The 24637-nt window shown below is 45.3% G+C and overlaps 1 protein-coding gene across 2 annotated transcripts; it reads left to right on the plus strand.

The window, feature by feature from the left end:
* Nucleotides 1-965: 965 nt before the first annotated feature.
* On the plus strand, nt 966-24478 carry TSPAN2 (tetraspanin 2). 2 transcript variants are annotated; one of them, XM_082296050.1, is made up of 8 exons: nt 966-1090; nt 3037-3139; nt 15858-15955; nt 16380-16454; nt 16964-17065; nt 18271-18345; nt 19075-19158; nt 24188-24478. In XM_082296050.1, exons 1-8 carry the CDS (start codon nt 1022-1024, stop codon nt 24290-24292), a joined length of 711 nt encoding a protein of 236 aa, XP_082152176.1. In that variant the 5' UTR covers nt 966-1021; the 3' UTR covers nt 24293-24478. The 2 variants fall into 2 exon arrangements, with proteins under 2 accessions (XP_082152176.1, XP_082152177.1); XM_082296051.1 differs by lacking the exon at nt 24188-24478 and adding an exon at nt 20708-22258.
* Nucleotides 24479-24637: the final 159 nt, after the last annotated feature.

Below are 24637 nucleotides of genomic sequence, written 5' to 3' on the forward strand. Positions count from 1 at the left end.
CATAAGGTAGACTCAATGTTTCTTAAAAAAAAAAACCCAACAAAAACAAAACCAATAAAGTGTATTTCATTGCAAATTGAATAAAAGATTCTTAATTAAACTCTGTCCTTCCAATTCAAATAAACTGTTTGGGATTATTTTTCCAAAATGTGGCCAGGCTTTAACACAACTGAAAATGAAGAGCAAAGTGAGTGAAAAAGGAAACCACCTCCAACATCCTTTGGTATTACTGCTTCATTAGATGAGTGTAATTCAAAATAACAACAGCAAACATCTTTTCCCATGCATTTTTGCATGGTTTCCACACACACCTCAGGGAAAATTGATTCAAAACATGAAAATAATCTGAATAGGTAAAACTCTACAGTTACGAATAGAGCACAAACTAAAATAAATTGGAAATAAGTGCTTTATTCGTTAAATGTGGAAAGGAAATGTTTAATGTAGAAACCCCACTTTTCCAGAGACACAACCTTACCTCGTGCTCCCCTGTCAAAGCCCCACAGGCAACTTTGGACTCTGAGTTCCTGGAGACCTCGAAGGAACAGCTGAAAAAAATCGTAAGAGGAGAAAGCTGTGACATTTTGACAGCAGAATCAGCATTTTGGATCAAATCAGAGAACAAATTAGTGATTGGAACATTAACTTTAGGGGCTCTTAGCTATGGATGTGAACCAAGACAATTTTAACGACATCACATTCCTGATCCTGCCTGTAATTTTGTGGGCAGCATCTGCAAGATCTGAGCGTCGTTTCGAGACACACGGGACGCCGAGAGGGATTTCATTGAGTGCCCGGGGCAAACGGGACGTCCGCCCCGCCCGTGCCCCGCCCGGGCAGCTGCGGCCGCAGGAACCCCCGGGCACGGCGCCGGGCACAAAGTCCGCCCCGGGGCGGGCCCAGGTCGGCGGATCCGCCCGGGCAGCGTCGGCCCCGCCCGGCCCCGCACCTGCCCCCGGGGCCGCCCCGCCGGAGTCGGGCCGAACCGCCTCGGGAGCTGCTGCCTGAGCCGGCGCCCGCCATGGGCGTGGGGTACGGGGGGATGCGCTGCATCAAGATCCTGCTCTTCATCTTCAACCTGACCTTCTGGGTGAGCGCCGCGCCGAGCAGAGCGGGGCCGGGCGGGCAGGGGCACCTGCTGCGGGCGCTGCGGGGTGCGGGGGGCCGGGGGGCCGGGGTCGGGCGGGTGGCACGGGCACGGGTCCCTCCCGGCAGCCCTGCGAGGTCGGCTGCCCCAGCTGAGGTTGCAGGAGCGCCCGGCCAGCGATCCCGGCTTGTGCTCGCTCCTACGGAGATACAGCTCTGCCTGGGGAAGCACCGGCTTTGGTGTTAACATGACATTGCTGAGCAGAGACAGCATCTGTCTAAACTGATCATTTAAAGTAGCGACCATTTCCCCGGTAACCGCGCGGCTGCAGGAGGAGGCTGTGAGAAGTTCCCCCGGTGCAGTGCATTGAGCAGAACATTTCACAGCATCACGGTGCTTTTTACTAATGCCGTTTCAAATAGGGAGCCAACAGCTGCTACAAGTTCATCCTAAGACAAAGTCCTCGCATCACCCCCAAGAGATTTAGGGAATGCTGTGTCCATTCTCCCCTCATTGCACCTTTTCAATAGTCTCACAGTTCCACAGCCCAGCTGAATTCACGCTTTCTCTTCTCTCACTTTCCCTCATGCTCTGTTCTCCCTTCAGCTTTCCAGAAAACAATCAGCAATGCTATCATCTTAAATGTCTTTTTCTTTCCTTCTGATTCACTGGAGTCTTTTTAAAAGAAGTCACAAAGTCATCCTGTTCAGCCTCTCCGGACCAAGCAGTTTTGGGCTTTTGTCTCCTTTATGCTTGAAGCACAGTTAAACCAAAGGCTGTTCCCTCTTGGTGACAGCGCTGCGCGCTCCGGGGACACAGTGCTGCTGTGCTCGAGCTGGAGGGGCAGAGTGATGCTGCCCAGCTGCAGCTGCAAGGCAGCAGAAGGACAAAGCTTTGTGTTATTTGTTTCTAAAAAGTGACAAGTACTGTGTTTTGTTATCTGCCTTTTGCTGAGATGGAAGGAACCATCTCCTCAGCTGACTGGGACATTCATCCCAGACTGCCAGGGGCACTCCACAGCCTGGAGAGGCCCTGGCAGCCTTGGGCTGCCAGCGGGGAGGTCCCCATGCTGTGACAGGGTGGCAGGGGACCCTCACCCTCTGCTAGGACACATCTGTGAGGAAAGCTGTGATCCCGAGCTCTCCAGCTGTACAATTGCCTGCTCTCTCGGCTGGTGGAGCCGTGCCAATGGATCAAGGGCCAGAGAATCCAGGACAGGTTAGAGGAGGTTGGCACAAACATGAGAAGCAGCAGGTGTTTGTGAGTCTTGTCCAGGTTGTGCGGGTGCCACAGACTGAGGCTCTGGGCCTGGACAGCAGCAGGACACTGTGCCTGGTCCTGAGGGATGCTGGAGCTGTCTGCAGGACACACAGCACTGATCCTGTGGGATGCTGGAGCTCTCTGACGGGGCACACAGCATTGCCTGGCAAGCTGATGGTCTGTCTAGCAGGTGGTGAGGCTGAGACCTCCAACTGTAGGTCCTTCACCTCAAACAACATGCTGTGACACATCTTTGTGACCTAGTCTTGTTCACGTTAAAGGGAATTTTTCCTTGCATTTGACAGCATCTATCACTGGTTTGTAATTTCTGTGATCCAAGATACCTACCCTGTAACAATCCTTGTACCTCCTAGTTTTGGTGGGTGTCCCCTGCCCCACTCCATTTCTCATGGCAGTTCAGGCCAAGTTTTGATGATTAAATGACTGACAAGGTTTGAGAGTCACTAGTAAGTTCAGAAGCACCACTACACTGAAGAGCCGAAAGAAAGAAGTACATTGCACTGCAATAAGAATTTGTTGTTATCAGACCCTGGTGAGTGCTGTATGAATTTTCTGACAGGGCAGTTCTGAGCTGTGGGATTTCAAGAAAGCAGAAGGTGCCAAGACACCTCTGTGATGCTCTCCAGCCGTTTGTCACTGCAGCCCTGACTGCTCTGTTTGTGTTGCAGCTGGCGGGACTGGCTGTCATTGCCTGTGGGCTGTGGCTGCGGTTTGGTGGGCCCATGGCAGAGTTTGCTACAGACAAAAAGTCCCCAGAACTTTTCTTCATGGGTAAGTTACAGTGCTTGGGAGGGCAGCAGCCTTGGTTTCATCCTGGGGCAGGTGACACACCTTATGCATTGACTTATAGAAGGTCAACAATTCATGGGCTGACCTACACAAACTGGACATTCTGGTGCTGCGTGCCATGTGTGTGATGGCTTTTGACCTTTCTCTGCTTGGCATCCACTTCCTCAGATCTAACTAATCTCTTCTCCTGGATTTGATCCAGTCCCCACATATCCTAAGTGAATTGTGCTAATACTCTCAGAATAGAAGGTGAGACAGGTCAGAGACTTGTGGGGCTCACCAATATATCCCTCCAGAGTTTTCTGTGCAGCTGCCAGCCAACAAAACAAGTGTTTCTTCAGAATGTTCCCAGAACCAGGAGAGCAGCAAAATTCTGCTGCAAAAAAACTGCTCCACAGTTCTCCCTGTGGAGGCCTCAGTGGGACTGAAGTATCAGAGCAAATCCTTCCACAGCTGAAAAGTGAAACTACCTGGTGTTCAGTCATCTCAGGAACTGTTTGTCCAACCTGGGCAGGAGTCAGCTAGTTCCTGTGCCCACAGAATTGGGATTAGTCACATCTAATTTTAGCATTTAAGATAACTTTTTTCTCCCTAGGATTTCCAGGTGGGTTTTCTGAAAATGCCACCTGTGTTTTGTATCTATAGACACCCTTAAATAGCAGCTGTCTAGGACTGCCAGCAACTGCAGTTCTCTGTCACTAGTAACTGCAATATACCTTTACACCAGAAAAGTCGGATTATTTCTGTTTAATACATTACCCCTGGAGATGGATTCAGTAAAATCCCATTGGTGCAAACATTTTTGCCATCTACAAATGCCAAGTGTGAATGAATACCCAGTCCTGCCCTGTCTATCCAGCCACTCTGACAGGGTGGAAGGACTGGGAGTTGACCCAAGGTGTCCTGCAGCAGTTACCCATCACTCCAGGATTGTGCAGTTAGTTTAAATACCCCAATTCTCTCAGTGGAGACTTTGACTCAGATCCACCACAGCCCTAGGCCCAAGTTTCTTTAACATCTGCAGCCAGGCTAGAGGCACAGAACTGGCTGTGCAGCCGTGGGAATAGATGTTATGTCCAGCAATGTTTCCGCGGGATTTTATGAGGCTGAATAAAACCATTCAGATGAAAACGTTGTTTGGGACCTGAAGGTTATTGTAAAATACCCTGCAGCACCTCCACTGACACAGAGAGCCAGGAAGTATAATATACTATTTCTCTTACATCTATGACAGCAGCATATTAGATCACCAACTTCATTTCCAGATCCAGTTTATACCTGCTGAATTCCCTGTGCTGTAAATTGGAATGCTTCCCTGCCTCATCCACTTACGTTCGTCCCAGGAGAGCAAACAAGACAGAAGGATGTTCTGGCCTTCAAAATCAAGTGCTGGTTTGTTGGAAGCCAGAAAGTGCTACATCCTGTGCTGTGAATAAGCACCACAGCTTCACAGTACAGCCTGGAATACACGGTGTAAACAAGATATTCTTTGGTGCATGTGCATTTAAATCTCCAAAAGATTTAGTCTGCTTCTGCCCTGAGTAGAAATTACAAAAGTTGTTCAAAGTTGTTAATTTTGGGAAGTCCTGGGGAACGTTCTTGTAAAAGTTTCATCAGATACCATGACATTCAGCTCTTGGGCTGCCACACATATTTATAGACCTGCCTGTTGAAATACGTAACTGTGAGAGGAAGTGCTGAGGAACAGGGTACAGAGATGTCAGAATTCTTTTACATTTGCACTTTGGACTGGATTCTAAAGCAAAGGTTTTGCCTTTTTCCATAATAGACACTGAACAAAGCATTTCTGTGAAAGAAAACCAAAGTTTTCTGCTGCCCTCCCTCCCTCCCTCGTTACAAATCCTGCTGAATGCTGTTGTGACTCCTGAGCATCTGATGGCACAGCCGTGCTGAAGCTGTCAATAGTCTGGGACCAAAGCCGTGGTAAAAGGACAGTGAGAAGTTCAGTTACAGTGGGGTTTGCAGCAGACAAAGCTGCATTTGAAAGTCATGCTGAAGAGCTTTCCCTCACGAGGAGATTTCAGCTCGGAGTCCCCCTTGGCAGTTGTGTATTGGGCCTTTCTCAGAGTCTCTGGGACTGTTGTTTATTTGGCTCTGTGTTTGCTCTCTAACATGCTTTCTGGGTGACAGCCAGGGTTTTGCATAGGAATTCTTAATATGGAACACTATGCAGCACACCAGGAGCAGCTGCCCTGAGGGCTGAAAGAGAAAGCAGATCAGCAGTATGACTTAAAATATAAGCATATAGCTATACAGCCAAAAATAATTTCTTTATCTCTGTTCCACTGATGGCTTTTGTGGCTCTTTGTGATAACTCAAGGCCCTGTGATCACATCAACTTTGTGTCAGTGCTTGGAACAACAGTGCAGGCGCATTTGGAGTTTGCTTTGCAGGCTGAAGACCAGTTAATTTTCTTTCTTCTAAAGCGCAGCACATTCTGCTCTTTCTGTACCTGGATTGAGCTGCCAGCCGAATCTAACCAGCTTCTCTCTTCTGCTTCCTTGTGATGGTTTTTTTCCTGGATCTGAAATGTTGGGTTAGTGTAAAATAATTGATAATTCTATCCTTGCATTTTCCATTAGGCCAGAGTGAGTCTCCTTAAATAGCCCTGTTCTTTACCAGCAGTCCAGCTGTCTTTTCTGCCCCTGGAATGATTCGGGCCATGACTTGGCAACCAGGCCTGTTCATCTTTTCCAGCCACTGAGATGTTTTTGTTGGTTGGAGAACAGCTTACAGGCAGCAGTGCTGTGGGCAAGCACATATGTGTTCTTAGCTTTCTGTTGCTTGTGGTTTTGTGTTTGGTGATCCATATTCCCCACTGCAGTTTGCAGTGAAAAACCTACAACAGCAAAGGTTGGAATTGGAACTTTTTGACCCACACAGCCTCTGACCATTTTACCAGACATATCTTACACTGCAGCAGGCTCCTAAAATTGGACATCCTCTCCCTGCAGCTCCCCAGCTTTTGGAGTTCCCACTACAGCGGGACAATATTTTTGTTTCTCCATCTCACAGTACAGTTTTTGTGTCTGTGCTTCAAGTGGTGAAGCAAAACTGTAGCTTCCCTGTTCGACTGCAGTTCAGCTCAAGCAGAGTTCATAGATCCCTCTCTTAGCTGCACTTGAGAGAGAAAAAAGGAAAGAAAATAATATAATTTCAGCAAAGCTCCATAGCTGGCAGATACTTTTCATCTGAGCTGTCTGTGACACTGCACTGATCAAATGGAGAAAAAATCTGTAGAATTCAGGGAATTCCCTTGGACTGCTCATCCTTATAGAGACTCCTTTACCAAGACTGCCAAATTTTTTACTGTGCAGGAAAGTCTGCAACAGTCAGAAGGAAATAAGATGCTTGTGGGAACCCAAGGTGTCAGCATTGCTGTCTCACAATTAATTGGTCCTTAATTAATTCCTTGTAGTAGTGCTGTTCTAAATTTTAAGAATACCTAAAGCACAGTAGTACAGACCAAGTGCTGCTGAGTGCAAGTGGAGCATTTGTGAAGTAAAAACTGACATGGGGACTTTTTAAGGATCAGTTCCAGACCCCCATTCTTCCATCTCTGCTTTTGGTGGACAAAGGGCAACAAGCAGGACAAACTCTCTGTATTCCTAAGAAATTAAGTGCAGAGGGTCCCATCCCTGCCAGCAACAATAAAAGTGAAGTGTATGTACTCAACAAGCCCCCTCAGGAATGGTAACAAAACCTGGTGAATGCAAACAAATCAGTCTGGGTGGCTCTTTCTCAGCCCTGAAATGTTGCTCCTCCTGCACAGCCAGAGCTCACAAACCCTCCTGCTCTGTTCTGTTCTCTTTGTTTCAGTCTCATGATCCAATCTGTGGTCCAGGCATCCAACAGGGCCAAAACAGCTGTGGACAAAAGTTTTAGGGTGATTGTGGCTTTTTCTTGGGGTCTGTGAGAGCAGGAGTGATGCTGCTGGCTTTCAAAGGTACAGTTAGATGGAGCGTGCCTTAGGATATGAAGTCATGTCTGGAGCTGAAGGATATTAGTAGTTTTTCTCCATAGTAGTGGATGCCCATACAAACAGGAGTTGGCTGGAGTTACATCCATGTGAACTGCAGTTCTCTGCTCCTGTGCCTCCCTTTGTTCTAGTTCTATTCATCTATTTTGGAGTCAAGCACTATACTCTTAGTCAACAGGATCTTCTCTCCTAAATCCATAACCTCTCAAACTCTACCAGCCTTTAAAATGAAAGCTGTTGGCAAAACAGCCCCTGTGTAGAGATGTGATACCACAAGAAGAGCATTAAATGATCCTGTCATCATATATTGGAGAGGCTTTTAGTCAGTACTTAAGACTTAAGTAATGAATTTGTCTTTCTTCCTATCATCTTGTATGCAGCTCTGTTTTTCTGCCACTCAGGAAGAGTGGTTTAGAAAAGGCTGATAGTGGACCTGAGTGGAAAACGGAAGCTGCTGCACTGGAAATTTGCTTTAAAAAAATGACACCACCACTACCACCCCCTGAAAAAACCTTTCTCAAAATGAAAGTTGTTCTAAAGTCCACAGTCTCTGTTCTGGATCATAAAACCTTGCAGCAGTTCCTAAGAGTCAGTATTCCCCCTGACAGAAAAAAGGCAATTCTGACCAAACAAGCTAATTTAGCCTAATGGAACAATCTGTCCATCTGCCTTAGGGTGACTGTTGTATATTTGCAAGATGCTAAGGTTCAGGAGGCTTTTTTTTTTTTTCTTTAATCACTTAAGCATGATAATGCACTTTATGCTTTTTGCCCATTAAATTGTCCTCCTGGGTGACTTCTCCCACCCTCCTCTCCCTGCTGTAGTTGTGTAAAAGCCAGCCAGTCCCACCCCACAGCAGCAGCTGAACCCACAGTTACCCCATTTCCTTCTCCTCCCTCAAGGCAGCTGGAAGCCACCCTGGTTCCTGCCCTCTGCTAGCACTGCTGTGACTGCTGAGCCCTGACAGCACCGAGTGCCCCAAGCTCCCCTCAGGGAGCACCCAGGCTCCAGGTGTCCCTGGTTCTGGTCAGGCTGCCCATGGCCAGCCCAGAGCTCACCACACCAACACTTGGAGTTCTCTGGAAAGAGCCACCTGCAGGAGGTGACTGGGGATAAACCTGCCACTGGTCCTGAGGGAAGTAGAGGCATCAAGGTGGTTCCCATTCCTGGATGCCTCCAGGATGTGGCTGCCCCATCCCTGGAAGTGTCCAAGGCCAGGCTGGATGGGGCTTGGAGCAATCTGGGATAGTGGAAGGTGTCCCATGACGGGGGGCTGGAACTACATCATCTTTAAGGACCCTTCCAACCAAACCATTCCATGATTCCATGATTCCTCTTGCTGGAGCAGCACACCACACTCCGGGGTTGCCCAGGCTCCTTTATCATACACAGTCTCTGTAAAAGGAGCTCTACATGCATGAAGATGGTTCTACATGCATGAAGATGGTTCTACATAACAACCAAACCAGTATAACCCATTATAACTCCCATAAGGGAAATGTCCTGTGCTGTGTTTCACTCTGACATAGCTGTAAATACACTTGGACTGCCCACTCTGAAGCCATTAAGAGGAAAGTGTTTTGTCTGCTGGAAAAAACCAAACCAGCAACCAAAAAGCCCTCAGGCTTGTTTTTGGGGTGTGTCAGTTCAAAAACATCTTCAGAAGGGTTTGGATTGAGCTGGTTCATGCACTCACAGGATTATCCAGAGTGTCCTAATCTTGAGAGGATTGCAGAGAATCACGAGATGACTTCAGAATACCAAATGACTGAGTATTACAAAGGCAGAAGAAATACAGTATCAACAAAGTGATGCAAGTGGTAACAGATAATGTAAGCAGTATAAACACTGACAGACTTTAAATTAGCTACAACCACGCACGAACATGATCTTAGACTCACTATCAGTTGCTCTTGACAACAAAGTGCTTTGCTTACTGCAGTCAAACAGGCATATGGATGTCAGGAATTATGAAGAAAGGAAATGTGAATCCAGTTGAAAAATCTTAATGTCACTGTGTACATTTCCAGTGCACTCAGTGTCCTGAATGCTCTGTGGTTCTAGTCCAAAAGGGTGCAACAAAACTAGAAAAAGTACCAAGGCATTTGACATGGTTATGACCATAGTGTGCACTCTGAACAGCTCCCATATGAGGAAGTTTTTCCACACTATTCACATCATTAAATTGTAGAATCCATTGCCACGGGGTTCTGCAAAGTTCAGCCAGGGTAGAACAGCTCCAGCTGGCACAGGTGTGTTGCTGACACCTGAGTTCAGAGCAGTCTGTGGGGGTGGCAGACACTGACAGAGCCTTTGGGAACAGCTTTGGGAACACACTTCGGCTTGAGTGAATTTGGGCCATAATTGTTTAGGGTTCTGGGATGCAAGTGAGCAAGATATGTAACAAGGGCTGGTGTTCTGTGGGAAAAGGAGGAACTGGACTGGGATGTTACATTACAGTGAGGCTGCTTTTAAATTGAAACTTAGGATTTGTGCATCAGCAGAAGCCTCCAAACTGGCTGATGCCTATAATGCTTTTGTGGTTCCAGGAAGATTAACCACAAAATCCCCACTGAATTCGCACAAGACACTTAATCAGATACATCCATTATGCTCAAATTAAGGGTATGTTCCACTTCTCCAGAAATTCATCTTACTTTAGAGGCCTCTGCAGCTCTTCTCCAGTTCTATAAATGTATTTTATAAATAACTATACAATGGAAATTTCTAGTAACAAGCCTGTTTCAGGGGCTGTGTTTGGTGCCACACACACAACCGTCCCCGTCTGGCTGCTTTTTTCCAACTCCTACGTGTGTTTCTCATATTTTCCAAGAGTGTGTCTGTGCTAGAGGTTCCTTGGTGCTCTCCTAAGGGTTGGAGAGCCTCAGTCCTTCTGTGGAGGAGGACATTTGCCTCCTGGGCTGCAAGGAACACATAACCCCAGGAAAATCCCTTCAAGCCCTGTCTGGGTCCCGGGCTCTGCCGTTGCTGCCGCTGGGTCCCTCACCCCAAGAACAGAGCTGCTTGTTCTCTCTGTGGAGTAGGAACAGTTGGGGGTTTGTTCAGTGGTATTTACTCAGCCCAAAAGAGAGCAAAAAAAAAAAGGAGAATTATTTCAAATGGAAAGTGCCCGTAGCAGCCAGGTAAACAAGAAACCCATGTGAAATAAAGCCAGACAGAGACAGGGTGTGTTTGTCTGCTCCTGCTCTTTGCAGTAGGCTCCAGGCAGGGATTTGTGCCTCAAACCTTCAGTAAGGCTTGGGGAAAAACAAACAAACAAACAAAAAGCAGCTCTGGGAGTGGATTCTCTTCCAGAGTCCGAAATCAGACCTCTTCCAGCCCAGGCTGATTCTTCCCTCACTCTTGATATACATAAAGATACACTGCAGCCAGTAAAATTCCGTCCTTCTCTTCTATCTGGTCTAAAGCAATGGAATTCTGTATCATTGCTAATCACAGAGGTTTTGTTCACTCGGAAATAACACACAGAATACCTTGGTCCTTTTTAAGGTGCTTTTTCACACTTACAGATCTGCTGTCTCCCAGTACAGCCCAAGGAGATGTGTCTAGATATCCAGAGGAAACAGTATCTTAAGGAAGAGCTCTGTGCCACGAGCACTGAGGCTGATCCAGAGATCTGCTGAGTTGTGGATTTGCCATTCTTCACTACTGGGAGCCACAGGAGATTGCCAGTGACATTGTAATTCCCCTTGTAATTGCAAAGCAGAGTCTGCTAGAAAATGGGAATCCCTCCTGTAGGAATTTTCACACGGAATACCCCCCAGTTGACAATTTCCTTTCAGGAAATAATGATTTTCCCCATGGGATGAATCAAAAAATCAAATATACAGAAAACCTGCTGCTTTATGGCTTTCCAAATTTGTCTTTGCAAAATAAAACAATGGCAGAAGAAGGGGCTTCCCCCTCTTACACTCACTACTTTACAGCCAGAAGGGAAATCAATTTGTTACCAGGTGTTCTCTCACTTGACTCACTGCTAAAAGGAGAAGTCTTCATTTCTCTTCACACCTATAAAAAGCTGTGTGGGGGGGTGGGTCAGCACAGCAAAACAAACAAACCACCACCCCAAAACCTCAATATTTCCTCGCAAAAAAAGATGAAGAGAATAGGCTCTGTCCAAAAATCCCCAGTCCTGTGACACGTTGTTTTTCATCCTCTTGTGGTTACAAAGAAGCCCCTATTTCCTCCAGAACCCCCTCAGTAATCAGAGCACTGGCTGTGTCTGCCTAAGTCAACCAATTTTCTGTCGGATTTACACATGGATTTTAATCTTTGGAATGTGCCTCTTCATCCCTTTGCATTCAGGGGCTGAGAGTGATCTGTTTGTGGGTCCTGAATGCGAGTGGAATAAATATTCCAAGTGTGGGCAATCACAGATGGCAGAGCTCTGTCACTGGGGCCAGTTTTGCCCTCCATAATGTCACAGCAGTATTCCTGCTCTCTGCATTCCCTGTTCTCAATTTAGGTGTCAAACCTTCTCTCCTCTTCATTAGCACACACAGATCGAAGTGCCAGAATTGCAGAAATGAACAGAGGCAACAAGAGGTGAGAGGAAAAATTTCACAAAGGCCACAAACCTTTGCTTCCTTTCTACCTTGTACTTTTTCCCTTCTGCTGCACAAAAAGCTGCAGCTGGACAGTCCTCTCATCATTTTCCACTCACCAAAACAAGCTCTCTACCCTGATCTGACTCACACACTTCTTTTTGCCATGTTGAGCTTTGTGGTGAATCTTTTGTGTCAGTTTGTAGCTCTCAAACCTGTTCCATTTTGTGGCTATAAACTGTCTTTTTTTGTTTCCCTACTGTGCTGTAGATGCCAAGTTGGAGGCCATGCCAAGGCTTTGTATTTTACAATGGAAGTGCTGATGAATAGAAGCTGATTAAGGCTTTCCATCCTGCTTTTTGGGAAGGAATGGGTTTTAGTGAAGCTGAGGTACTTCTGACACTGGATACTATTGCAAGGCAGGGTGTGATATTAACACCACCCAATGTCTGGATTTTCGCTGGTGACCCTGACAGCTCTCAGTGCTTGATGGCTTTAGGTAAGGCTGAGATCCAAGGGCTGTGTGCCATACATTGCCACCCTTTGCTTTTCTTCTCTCTAGAGAGTCTCATTTAAAATTTAGGTCTATTCTTATTAAGAATTTGAGGTGATCATGCCTACATTGCTGTGTACAGCCCACTAGGAAAAGAAATACCAGATCCCTGTCTTACACCATCCAGGATATTTCTGCATCTACTGCTTTGATATCGTTACGAACCGATTTAAACACAGAAGACCAAAGTAAACTAAGTCTGTGAATAAAACAGATCGAACCCAGAAAGGTTCGAAATATACCCAAAAAACATTATTAAAACCAAACAAGGTTAGATGTTTGGTGCCAAAAAATTGATAAATTTTATTTCATAGTAAAAGAGGCAAAGAGAAAGAAGGAGAAAAGGAAGAAATAGAAAAAGCGGGGAGGGGGGGGTGTCAGGGGTTAGGTAGAAGCATATCACCCTTCCAGGGGTCCCAACGATGTCTTGTTGCTCCCCTCCATCTGCTCTTCTTGAGGGTGAGGGTCCCCCGCTGCTGCCACCAAAAAGTATAAAATCCAGTGAATTAATAAACGTTTTGGGCCAGGTGGTAACACCCCCGTGCCTCCTCAGTGGGGCTGCGTTTGACACTGCCCCTCGCAACACTGTGGATCTGTTGCATCCTGTGCAGTGCTCTGGTGCAGGGTCTGGGGACACCTTTGGGCGGGCCTTTGACAGGCCATGACATCTCCTCTGTCCTTCACGGGGATGCGGCTTCTCCTGGAGTGAAGGGCTCCTCAGCTGAGTTCCCCAGCACTGCAGAGGATGGGCATTCACTGCCTTGGACCAGAGGCTTTTTCACCACACACCCAAAGTCTCTCCTCCCGCCAGCCTTTGGTGCGAGGGTCTGTGCAAGCCTGGCAGCTGATAGCTCTGGGGCTGCGGTCTCCAGCCCGGAAGAGCTGGGCTTGATCCCTCTGTGAATGTATCCCCAGACCTGAGTCCCTTTATCTTATCTCGAGGAGTGAGCAGGGTAGGGCCTTAGTCAGGGTGTGGTAGTCTTTTCTGCAGCTTTTGTAATACAGTTTTGCTATAATAGGCAAAAGTCCTTCATGAAGATGTTTAAGCCATAAATTGTAACATTTCAGTCTCTGACAGATATCCTTCCTGGAAGTCATCATCTGCTGAGCATCCCTGGATGTGGGTGCTGGGAAACCTCTCAGTGCAAGCTGAGAAATAACTTGGCCCCTTTGAATTTTTTTTCAAGGTACTCTTCATGTGTCTCATGGAATATTCTGAGTTGGAAGGGATCCACAAGGATCATCGAGGCCAAGTCCTGGCCTCAGGACAACCCCAAAATCACAAGTTTCATTCCTGTGTGAAAGATTACATGTGTGTATATATAGTAGAAAAGTAAAAATATCTTTATTTTCGTGGAAATTTTAAGTGTCAACATTATTTTCCATCTAGAAATAGCTGGGTATCAGCAAGTGGTAGTCCCAGGCTGAGAAAGGACAAAGTGGGACGAACTCTCCTGAGCAGAAGATGGAAGAAGGTGGATTTAAACTCCTGGCTGGCTCAGCTGTGGGGTTCGGCTTTGTTTAGTGAGTGGTGCTTTCTTCCTGTAACACGCCTTAAAAGGGAAGTTCTGATTGAGGTAGTGGTTTAGCTCTGAGTCATGCGAGTGAAATGCTCAAGCTGTTTCTCTGACAAATGCAAACCCAAATCCCTGAAAGTGGTCTCACCCCCGACGCTCATCGAGCTTTGTCTTTCCTAGCTGCAAATACCAAAAAAAACCGGTCCTCTCCTGTCTCCTTACTCAAATTTATCTTTGTGAAGTGGCCTGATAAATGATTACAGGGACGGGAGCAGGGAGTGACACACAGAAAACGTCCAGGAAACATCTTTGTAATTGCCCTGTGTTTGTTACCGTGGAGATCTCAGGAAATGGCAGTGTTGGTGTTTGGCCGTTGAGCACCAGGTTCTGCACCTGAGAGAGGGTTTTCTGTCTTTTCCAATTCATCTTCCACGAGGGCTGGCTGACCTTTCTCCCCTGAGCCATAAATATCTTTGTACATCAGTAAAAACCAGTGCTGAGAATATGTGTACAAGTATCAGCCTGAAGAATGCTCAGTCCTAGTGGTGGCTCGTCCTCACAGGTGGCTGATTATTAAAAATCCAGAAAACCATGGAATAAGAACTGCCAACGCAGTCAGCAGGCAGCATCCCCCCAGCACCACGGATACTACAATTAGTAGGGCAAAGCCATATTACTGGTAATTGTGTTATTGCTATTTAGCAGAGTCTATTTCTTAGTATGAACTGGGGCAGAAGGAGGGAGGGGAGGAGAAAGATCACAATAAATGGGATAGATACAGAGACTGGAGAGTGATGTAGCAGTGAATGGGCAGCAGGCAGAAGTTTGTTTGCCTTCCATGAGCAGGCTGCATCAGCGAGGCAGAGTAGCTGGATGGAAGCTCTGCACTCAAACATTGACTGTTTTTACATTTTCCTAGCAATTGCAAACTGCCGTCTGTAAGATTTTCTAGTCTAGGTTACACAAGGCCTGCTAACAGCAAATTCCAGCAGCTCTGCTAACCCTGGGTCGGATTTTATAATAGTGTTTACACTGGTAACTGAGCACACTAAAGGTTCTCATTGGAAGTTTGGGTAGTCCAGGCTGGGAGCAAGGCTCGCTGTGCCCTCTAGTGCACTCTGCCTGCAGCTCCACTGTCCCCTCACCAGGGAGGACACGAGGAGAAGAAAAATGAAGCTCTTTTCCCCAGCAGTGGCTTGGCACAGCAGATTTCTGCACGTCCTGCACAGGGCAAGGGCTAGAATTATACCAACATGGTACCAGAGCCAAGGCACAGCCCCAGTGGTTGTGGTCTGGTGGGAGCTGACCCCCACGGGAACCCGTGTGTTGCCTAAGCACAGATCAAAAAATGTACATTTGCAAGTGAGGAAAGAAAAACTGTGCTCTGATTTCCTTTTGTCCTAGATAAAGCCCATACAAAAAAATAAAAACAAAACCAAAAAAACTGTGGAATATGAGCATTTCTAGATGTCAGGTTACAGCTGAGGTCCTAGATCTGTATGGGGCTATGTTGCCATCTCCCATGTTCCTTTAAGTTCCCCCCTGCAGAGCAGTACAACACATTTCCAGCCCCAGGTTTCCCAGAAATAAGCCCTCTAGCCATGCCTGGGTTTTATTGCCATACATTGCTTATTACAAAGGTGTAAGGGGGTTCTGGATGGGTTTGTTCTTCTTGTGCTGAGCTGTCCCTGGGACAGGAAATTTGGAAGGTGGAAGTCACAGATTCTCATCACAGAATATTCTGAGTTGGAAGGGATGGACCAACAAGGATCATCAGGTCCAACTCTTAAGTGAATGGCCTATCCAGGAATCAAACCTGCAAAGCTGGTGGTTTTAGCACCATGCTCTAACCAACTGAGCTGATCTCACATTGTCTTATTTAATTCTCCAAGAATTCTGAGTAAAGCATTGCTCTCTTCCTGTGGTCAGAGAACCTTTTCTGTGTAACCAGCTTTGTGAGAGCCAACGACCTTGTTGGCTATAAGTGGGTGGGGTTGATGAAATAGGTAGCAGGCTTTGGGGAGAGAAGCCTTCTCAAATTGTTGCTGGCCCTGATTTTCCACAGGACTCTATGTACTGGTGGGAGCAGGGGCCATCATGTCGGCAGTCGGATTTTTCGGGTGCTGTGGAGCAGCGCGGGAGTCCCAGTGCTTAATTGGAACAGTGAGTAAAAGGTTTCCAGGGCCTGGGCTGTGCAGGAAAACCATCCAAAGCATTCAATGCTTGGTGTCATTAATGGAAAGATCTTTACATTACACCTGAAAGGTCTTATGTCCTTTTATTGGCTAATCCAGTTTCTCTGGACTCAGTAGCCACCATGCTACTGCAGAGCTGGCATACATGTAGAGGTGCCCTTGTTTGTCCCTTGTGATGTATTCCCTGGAATTACCCTCTGATTTTCCTGAAGCTCCCTCTGAGCCACATCTTTGCTATTTCCCCTTTGTTTGAATATGACAAGAAATCTGCCTTGGCCTCCTCAGTAGCTTTAGTTCAGGGTGGGGTGTTGAGGCCTGAGGAGGACAAGGGGCTGGCTGCCAGCCCCTGTGAACAAGATACACTCATGTGAGATTCTCTCCTTCCTCTGCAGTTCTTTGCTTGCCTGTTGGTGATATTTGCAGGTGAGGTCACTGCTGGAGTATTTGCCTTCATAGGAAAGAAAGTGGTAAGTAGCAAACAGCCTCTAATGTAATAATGGGGTAGTTAGGGATTCCAGTGCCCACGGCTCTTCCATAGGAAAGCTTTCCAGGAGACTTTTCCTAGGAAGACTCTCTGACATTCTTATCTGGAGCCAGTGAGAGCTTGTGTTATCACAAGTTTGGAATAGGATGAAGTTTTTGCCTTCTCTGTCTAAGAAAAAGTGGAGGTGTGGTTCAGCCTTGAAGGAACATCAAGGGGAACTGTATGAAAAGAGGGTATTGCCTGGGAAAAAGGCAAACAAATTCAGGCACTGGACTTCCCCAGCTTAGGGTGTTTAACCAAAGCACAGAATAGAGCCTATGAACATTCTGACCCTTTGAATGCCACCAGGCCACAAACCCTCCTGGCTTTTGAGTCATCATACCTGTTTACCAGGCACAACTTTTTGCCCTGGAGGTTGAGGACACAAAGTGAAAGTCTTGGATTGGGGGTAAGACTGATTTGCAGCTCACTGAGAAAGTCTGATTTCTGCAGGCAATACAGGAAGCCCAGAAAATCTATGATGATGCTTACGAGGACTACCTGAAAAACCCAGTGGGGAAGGTCAACAGTACCATCTATCGCTACCACGTGGCTGTGAGTACTCCTCCACCTTAACACCTCACTGCACTGCTCCACTGTCACACTGCCCATCAGAATCCAGAATTCCTCCCTCTGAGGTATGGAAAAATAGAACTAAATGTGCTTAAAATCAAGTCAGAGGCTCTGACAGCCCTGAGAGTTTCCTGAGGGCTCTGTCGGAATTCTGGTTTTCGGATCTCTACATTTGAAAGTGCAATTAGGCTCTGAAATTTCTGATGCTTCTGGTCTTTGTGTTCAGAAGAAATGACTGTTATGACCCTTCTGGATATTGCAATCCACGGGCAAATACTCACAAATGCAGAGAGAGGGAGAAACGTCTGCATCCCTCTGCATCTGTTAGAGAAAATGTGACCTGTGACCTAGAACCTACAGTGGGGCACATCCTGTCTCTGGTTGAACTATGTAGGTGAAAGACCAAAAGCACATGTGTGACACAGTTCAGGCCACCCAGAAAGTGAATGTCTGAATCAGAATTACAACCTGTGACTTCTTGAATCCTATTTGTGTCCATCCTGGATCTACACTGCCTCCCATGGAGAGCAAGCCCAAGCTTTGTTGCTCCTTACAGCAATTCCCACGTTCTTTAGAACAAACATTTCACAACCTCAGACCCTTTTGTCCTTCTCCCATAGCTCTTATTTCTGACCCAAAGAGGAATTCCAAGCATTTTGTGGGAGATAGGCAAACAGGAAAAACAAACCCTCTGAAACTCTGATTTATTACTGCCTCCAAAGCCAACACGATGTTGTGTCAGAAATAAAATTCCAGCATTCTCTGCTGTAGCTTTTGTGCATTGCCCATAATTCTCTATGTGATAGTTGAACTTTCTGCATTCTCCCTTTAACAACTCCTGTTTTCTTGCAAGCCAGGGATCTGCCTTTCCCAAATCCACTTGTTTGCTTTGTTATGAAATACCATAATAAAAATCCCTTCTGGACATTGTTGTTAATACAAATATGGCTGTTTGCTGTGGCCTCAGACAATTGAAACTAATTTTTGAGAATTCTGTCCCACGCAGTTGGAACTCTACCAGAAACAGCAGTTTAAATATAGAGAATAAGGTTATTACTTGATCTGTACAGATTCTTTTTTTTTAGTTGTTTATTGTCTCACTTTCAGTATGAAAGTAATAACTGACTTTCAGTATGAAACAGTCTGTGGTTTTCCCCTCTTTGATCCTTCATCTCTCTCTCATTCAGCTCCAGTGCTGTGGTAAAGGTAATGTAGAACAACAAACAGGATTACCCTGTCCAGAGAACATCCAGCTGCCAAAGGCAAGTGTCCTCTGTCCTGCTTGTTCTAATCACTTTTCCTGTCAGTTCTTTAGTAAAATTGGAGACATTCTGTTAGTAAAAGAAAGGAAGAAGTTCCTTTTTACCTTGCAAATTCCAGCATGAAATTCCTTATGGAATGGAGCAGAGTGGAGGCAGAATGAAGCTGGAGGTCATATTGCCCTCAGTTGTGACGCCTGTTTGTGGCATTCCATGGCAGCTGAAACAATATTACATCATCTGAAAGGAAAAGGGAGAAGGAGGTAACAGAACAGGACCCCAAATTCCCCGTGGAGGCCGAATTTTGCAAAGTGCCCACCTTAGTCAAGCATGGAGCCTCCAGACTAGAAACCTCATTGGTGTTAAGAAAGATATTTCTGTAATTTCTGTCTTTTCTCGAATCTGCTTGTGAGTACAATGTCAAAATGAAGCACCAAACCTCCTGATTTAGCATGGCCTGTTATATAAAGGAGTTTAAATTTAGGGAAAACCGAGTGTAAGAAAATTACTTGCATGTGTCAGCCTTTCCAGGCAAGAGGTACAGATGCCTCACTAGAAAATGGAAGATACTGGAAAATTACCAACAAAACCCAAGGTTTAGATTCAGGAATTAGAATGGTGACTGCACTAATATTTTCATGTTTATCTGTTGTTCAGTAAGAACAGCTGATAGAATTGATTGAAATAAAGATTTTCAGGAATAAAAAAAAATTTTAATTTTATTTTTAATAGGACTGCCTGGTTGAAATTCAGAATGTAATTGATACTAATCTGCGCTTAGTTGGAATTGTTGGAATTGCAATTGCTAGCATCACAGTGAGTAAATCCATGTTCTCAAATCTCTCCTTGAGCCCAGTACCCTGTCCTTTATTCCAAGCTTTGTGGAAGGTATTTTGCAGTAACTGGTGAGATTCCTCAGTTCTTATCGTTTCCAGTGTGTCTTCTCCCTGGGAATTGCCCCCATCAGCGCAAGCAGAGCTGGGTGACTGCTTTACAAGTTCGTTTTGTGTCCTTAGAGAGGGTCCAAAGTAATGGTAATCTTTTGTTGCAATAGTAGGAAAGCAGAGTGCACATGAGCCAAACTGAAAAGCAAAAGGCTGTAGCAGCATTTAATATATTCCAAAACAACTGCAGGCTGATGCTTTAAATTCTTTAGGATACATTCCTTAGTTTTCATAGGAATAGAGAGTACCCACTAGAGCTGTGACCAATAGATGTCACCCTGTCCCAAGGACACAGCAGGACCGGCAGGCTGGGGCTCACCAGGCTTTAGCACAAAGCTTTTTCCAGCACGTCTGTGCTGTGACTTCCTTCAGACTCAGACACCAGCAGCATGAGGAACCATAATATTAGTAAAGAAACACTCCTTTAGCTGCTGGGAAGAGCAGGACATTCACAGATTTATGTGGGCAGTGAAAAGCAGCTGAAGGGTTTCTGCGAGTAACAGAAACCATGGTGTGTGGATGGTGTGTGGATTAAACAATCCTGGGGTTTGTATGAAACATGAAGGGACTCAGAAATACAGCCAGGCAACGAGGGTGGGACAGAGTTCAATAACATCAAGGACACACCAGAACCGGGATCATCTCCCCTTGGATCCCCACCTCAGACACAGCGAAGGTCCTGAAGTGACCACAACCTCTTCAGCAGCAGAAATGCACCTGCACAATTTTCTGTGCTTGTTTCCGCCACTTGCAGGGCTGTGAGAGCTCAGCTGTGCCCGTCCCTAGGGAGATGTGTGGGGAGGAGACATGAACCCAGTGCTTTAACTGCCCATCTCCCACCCTTAGCAGTGCAGCCACAGGAGGGAGCTGCTTTGGAGAATCAGCCTGTGGCAAGAAAGCAGAGCCTCTGGCAACACCCACTGTTCTCTGCTTTTATCATTCCCTCTAGGTAACAAGTTTCCTGACATGAGTGGGATTATAGATTTAATGTATAGTCTTGCTCTTGAGCACAGGAACTATTAAGAGCTCAGCACCAGCTCCAGCGACTCTGGAATCACCCTCTGCTCTTACTCAAATGTGTGTAATATTCCATGTAGAAGCATTCTGAAACGCAGAACCTTCTGGTGCAATACTAGGATACCACCAATAGTCACAGTTATGATGTGACTTAAATTGATGTTAATAACATTAATATTTGGGGCAGCTGTGCTTGCCCAGACATTTAGAACAAAGAGCAGTGAAACCAGTGTGAGCAGATAAAATCAGTGAAACCTCTTCCATGTTTATTGTCTGATGTTTTGGGGTTTGTAGATGGAAGCAGTCACTACTCTGCCATAGGGACCTTCAGATTGTTCTGATATGCAAATTGTTTTATAATTGTTTTGTAAGTGGATCCCTAAATCACATCCCTTCTCTTCTAGATCTTTGGCATGATATTCAGCATGGTTCTGTGCTGTACGATCCGTAACATGAGAGAAATGATCTAAAACTGTCACTGCACAACTATGCCCCAGGAGTTCCAGACTAAGCTTACAAGAAGTGCTCTTCTACCCAATTTAATATTTGTAATGCATTTTAATCAGTGTTTTAACATACTGAGAGGAAAATATCCCATTAGGTGATCAGGTGAATTGTATTAGTTACAGTAAAACTGAAGTGAACAAAAAAAAGGGGTTTAAAATGTCCTTTTTAATGAAAAAAAGCAAAGGTGCATCTAAGACTAATTTGATTTTTAATGTATGTATATGTACAATTAAGAGTTTACACATTGTATAGACTTTATGTAAGCACATGCATCTCTCCCCTTACAAATACATATGCATGTGAGCAGGTCCCTGGATGTGCAGTACCTTGTCTAGATTAAGTATGTGCAAATGGCACATGTTTTGTGTGCATCCAGAGTGTCCCTGTGCAGGAGGGGCACATCCCACAGGGACACAGTGCTTGGAACCCTCTCACACTGAGCCCCTGTTTGCCAAGAATTAGCAGAGGAACAAATGCCATTGTAAAATGTAAGACCTAGGATCCATTTTGTGACTTTATTTTCCAAAGCCCAAACAGAGTAGAACTAATAAAATTGGACTTTATTTAAAAAAATAATTACTGCCTAAGGGCCTGCTCCAGCAAACTTCAGTTCATGTGAGTAGACCCACTGACTTCACTGTCATGCAGAGACTGCGTATTTATTTTTTGTAGGACTGGACCCTTCATGCAAATGCAGAAAGCTCTGGGGGAGAAAACATGTCCAAGGAGATCCAGGCTAAAGAAAGAGGGGGAAAGAGGTGGGAAGCTGGCAAGACCAGGCAGTCATTTGGGACCAACTGCAGTGCAAAGTGTACTTAAGCTTCCCAGGCTAGGCTGAGATACACCAAAAAACCCAACTGTGAGTTCAAGGGGCCACTAAAATCCACATTCAGCAGCCCCTTTGTCCCAGAAGCCTCACTGTGGCTACAAACTGGTGCAGGAGTGGAGCCTAGGTCCAGAAAAGCAGCCCCTTTGTCAGATCTCTGGAGAATCTAACTGGCCTGTGGAAGCCAAACAAAGAGTGAAAGTGGTCAGAAAAAGACACACAGCACTTTAATATCCTCAGTTTCTGCTTCTGTGACTATCACAGCTTCCACGGGGCTCTTACCTCAACCTCTCGCCCTTTCCTGGGGGCGGAAGGCAGGAAAGAAAGATGGGACATTTTTACAGAGCCATGAAGTAAGTTTTCTTACTGGCACCTTTATTGCATGTCAGGTATAAAAATTACACTGTGTGCTTGAAATACCTCAGGGCTTGCGTTTACATAGTTTGTTTCTATATTTTAGTTTTTCTATTTGTCATATTTATTCATAAGAGAATGTTCCTTTTGAACCAGGCTAGAAGGGAGAAAGGTTGTCCCCAGAAAATTAAATTACATCAAAGGCTCAGGATCTCTTTAATTTTTTAATTTTGAGATAATTGACCATTTCAGAGAACAGCTTTTCACTAACTATACCCCCATAGCAGCAGATCTGGTGATCACCAGTTTAGATTCCTGATGCAGTTGTTCCATACATGATGGGGAGAAGTTCAGTTAAACTACACATTGCAATAGTCCAGTGTCTAAGAGGCCTTGGACTTTACAAGTCATGGGGTCTTTGTTCCACTGAAACACAGTGGAACAAAATGGAATTTCAGGAAATACGTGTATTCTAGTGCACATTTGTGTGGGATATATCACCCATTACCTATTATTTATTTTTTATCTCTTATTCCCCAAAGAAACTCAAACTCCCATCAGTTTTCTGTCACTTCAGGATTTGGGGTAGTGCTGCTCCTCCAAGTATCTGATTTAGTTGACACATCTTGCTGCCTTTTACATGGATTTCTCTTTTCCAATCTTCCAACCACGAGCTGTGGCACTGCACTAAGAGCTGGGCATGGCAGGCACTGCCGACTGAGCCATGCCCAGGCTGAGCTTTAGGCTGGCAGGGACACATGAGATCACACACCAGGAAAGAGTCGGGCTCATGTAATTCTGTCACAGCTGATTAGCAATGGATGTTAATTAAAAACAGGGCCTGGGACCTCATTCTGCAAGAACCAGAACAGGAAACAGCCCTGATCTGCTGCTTGCTCCTAAGAAAGGCTCAGCTGGGAGAATGGCACTGGCAGCAAATTCATGAGGGTTTCAAGCTGAAACTTAGAAATTAGTTTAACACAGCAGCCAGCAAAGCAATTTCCTGGCTCCCAGGTGCTCCTGGCTGTGTCCCTGCAATGGTTCTGCTCTGAAGAGATGATGGGGTAGTGCCCAGCTGGGGTGTGTTGTCCCAAGGTAGTAGTGGCAGAAAGAAGAAACTCTTGTAAAGTATAATTTTTACCACTCAGAGCAAGCCAGTTTTCCAGGAAGATCAGTAAAAATAGCAACACAGCCAGTGGTTCAGGTTCCAAGATTGTTGCCCTACAGGGATAGAAACTGATTGCAAATAAAGCAATTTCCTTCTGTTACAGTCCATATCATAATGACAGTATTCTATTCATTTTAAACACATCTACACATAATTGGGTTTCGTTCCTCAAATTCATAGCACCAGAATGTAATGACAGGACCAGAGTTTATCTCTTTATTTATTATTTCTTGAGTAAGTTGGAAGATACCCACTCCTGCTTTGAGATGCACTGAATGCCAAGGCAGCTTGCAGAACCTGCTTTTGCTTCCCCAGCCCTCCACTCCCCCAGAAGTACAAAACCACCCCCGTGCCTTAAGAAAACAGGAAAAAGTGTTACAAAAAAACCTGTAAATTCAGACTTGAACCACCAAACTTTATGCTGAAGTGTTTGGGGTTTGTGATTTGTTTTTTTCTTCCTCTAAACAGGGCATTAATTTTCTGAGCATTCCTGCAGAAGCTCTAGGGTTACTGTTATTTAGGTCTAGGGGATACTTGCACTGCATACCAGGAACAGGACAATACCTGTTACTGGTTTCGTTCTCTAAGTTATTGGTATAAATTAAGCTGGAAATCAACATGTTATTCATATACTAGTGCCTTTAACAGAATCCAGGGATAAAGGTCTTTTGTAGTTTCCTGCTGTTGTGAGGTGCTTAATATAATTGCAGTTTTCTCTGCATCTTAGTAACTGAAGGTATTTTTTAACTCATTGAAAGAGTTACTGCCACATAAGGCAGCAAAAATACCCATTTATCCCGTCCCTGGCGCCTGTGTCAGAGGAAAGTGACAAAAGATCAGATCCCTCCAGGTGATAATTCTGAAAGCACATCAAACACATTTATCTTGTTCTCCTGTCAAAGTTTGTTCTAAAGCATAAAGATGTGAGTTGCTGATGGCCTTATTGTGTCTCTAAACATCCCTTATTCACATTTCCCTTGTCTAATTTTTCTAAGTAACTGATTTCAGTGGGAGCTTCCTTTGTCACAGGGAAACCTCAGCCAGTTTTGGTACCTCTCAGAGACCACACAGCAGCTGATGAAGCTCAGCCCTGTGACATCCCTACAAGGAAGAGTCGTATTTCACTTGTCTTGATACTGATAGTTTTATAACAAAACACGTTTCATGTGTCTTGAAAAAGAAATTGAGTTGTCTTAAGCCCTCAAATGCTGTATTGTACAGCCTTTGCAGGCTACGGATTAACAGCACACGATGCTGTTCATAGAAAATGTACATAAATAAAGCTTTTCAATCTTTTTCCTCTCTATTGGTGCTCCAGCCACGAGGTCCTCCAAAACACAAACCACTTCCAGGATAACGTGTACGGTAGAGCATAAATTCTGATTTTGGTCAGAACTGGTTCGTGCTGCCAAGTCTGTGGCAGAATTACCTCTTGCTTTGAGAGAAAACAAACTTAGCTCTGTGGCTGAAATTAGCTTT

Source organism: Coloeus monedula, assembly GCF_965178545.1.
Source record: "Coloeus monedula genome assembly, chromosome: 23".
Classification (NCBI taxonomy): domain Eukaryota; kingdom Metazoa; phylum Chordata; class Aves; order Passeriformes; family Corvidae; genus Coloeus; species Coloeus monedula.

Excerpts from the sequence above, each read along its gene's own strand:
- TSPAN2 (XM_082296050.1), top strand. The coding sequence starts at position 1,022 with ATGGGCGTGGGGTACGGGGGGATGCGCTGCATCAAGATCCTGCTCTTC. Across the intron at positions 1,091-3,036 it reads TCTTCAACCTGACCTTCTGG|CTGGCGGGACTGGCTGTCAT; the intron begins GTGAGCGCCGCG and ends TTTGTGTTGCAG. Across the intron at positions 15,956-16,379 it reads CCCAGTGCTTAATTGGAACA|TTCTTTGCTTGCCTGTTGGT; the intron begins GTGAGTAAAAGG and ends CTTCCTCTGCAG.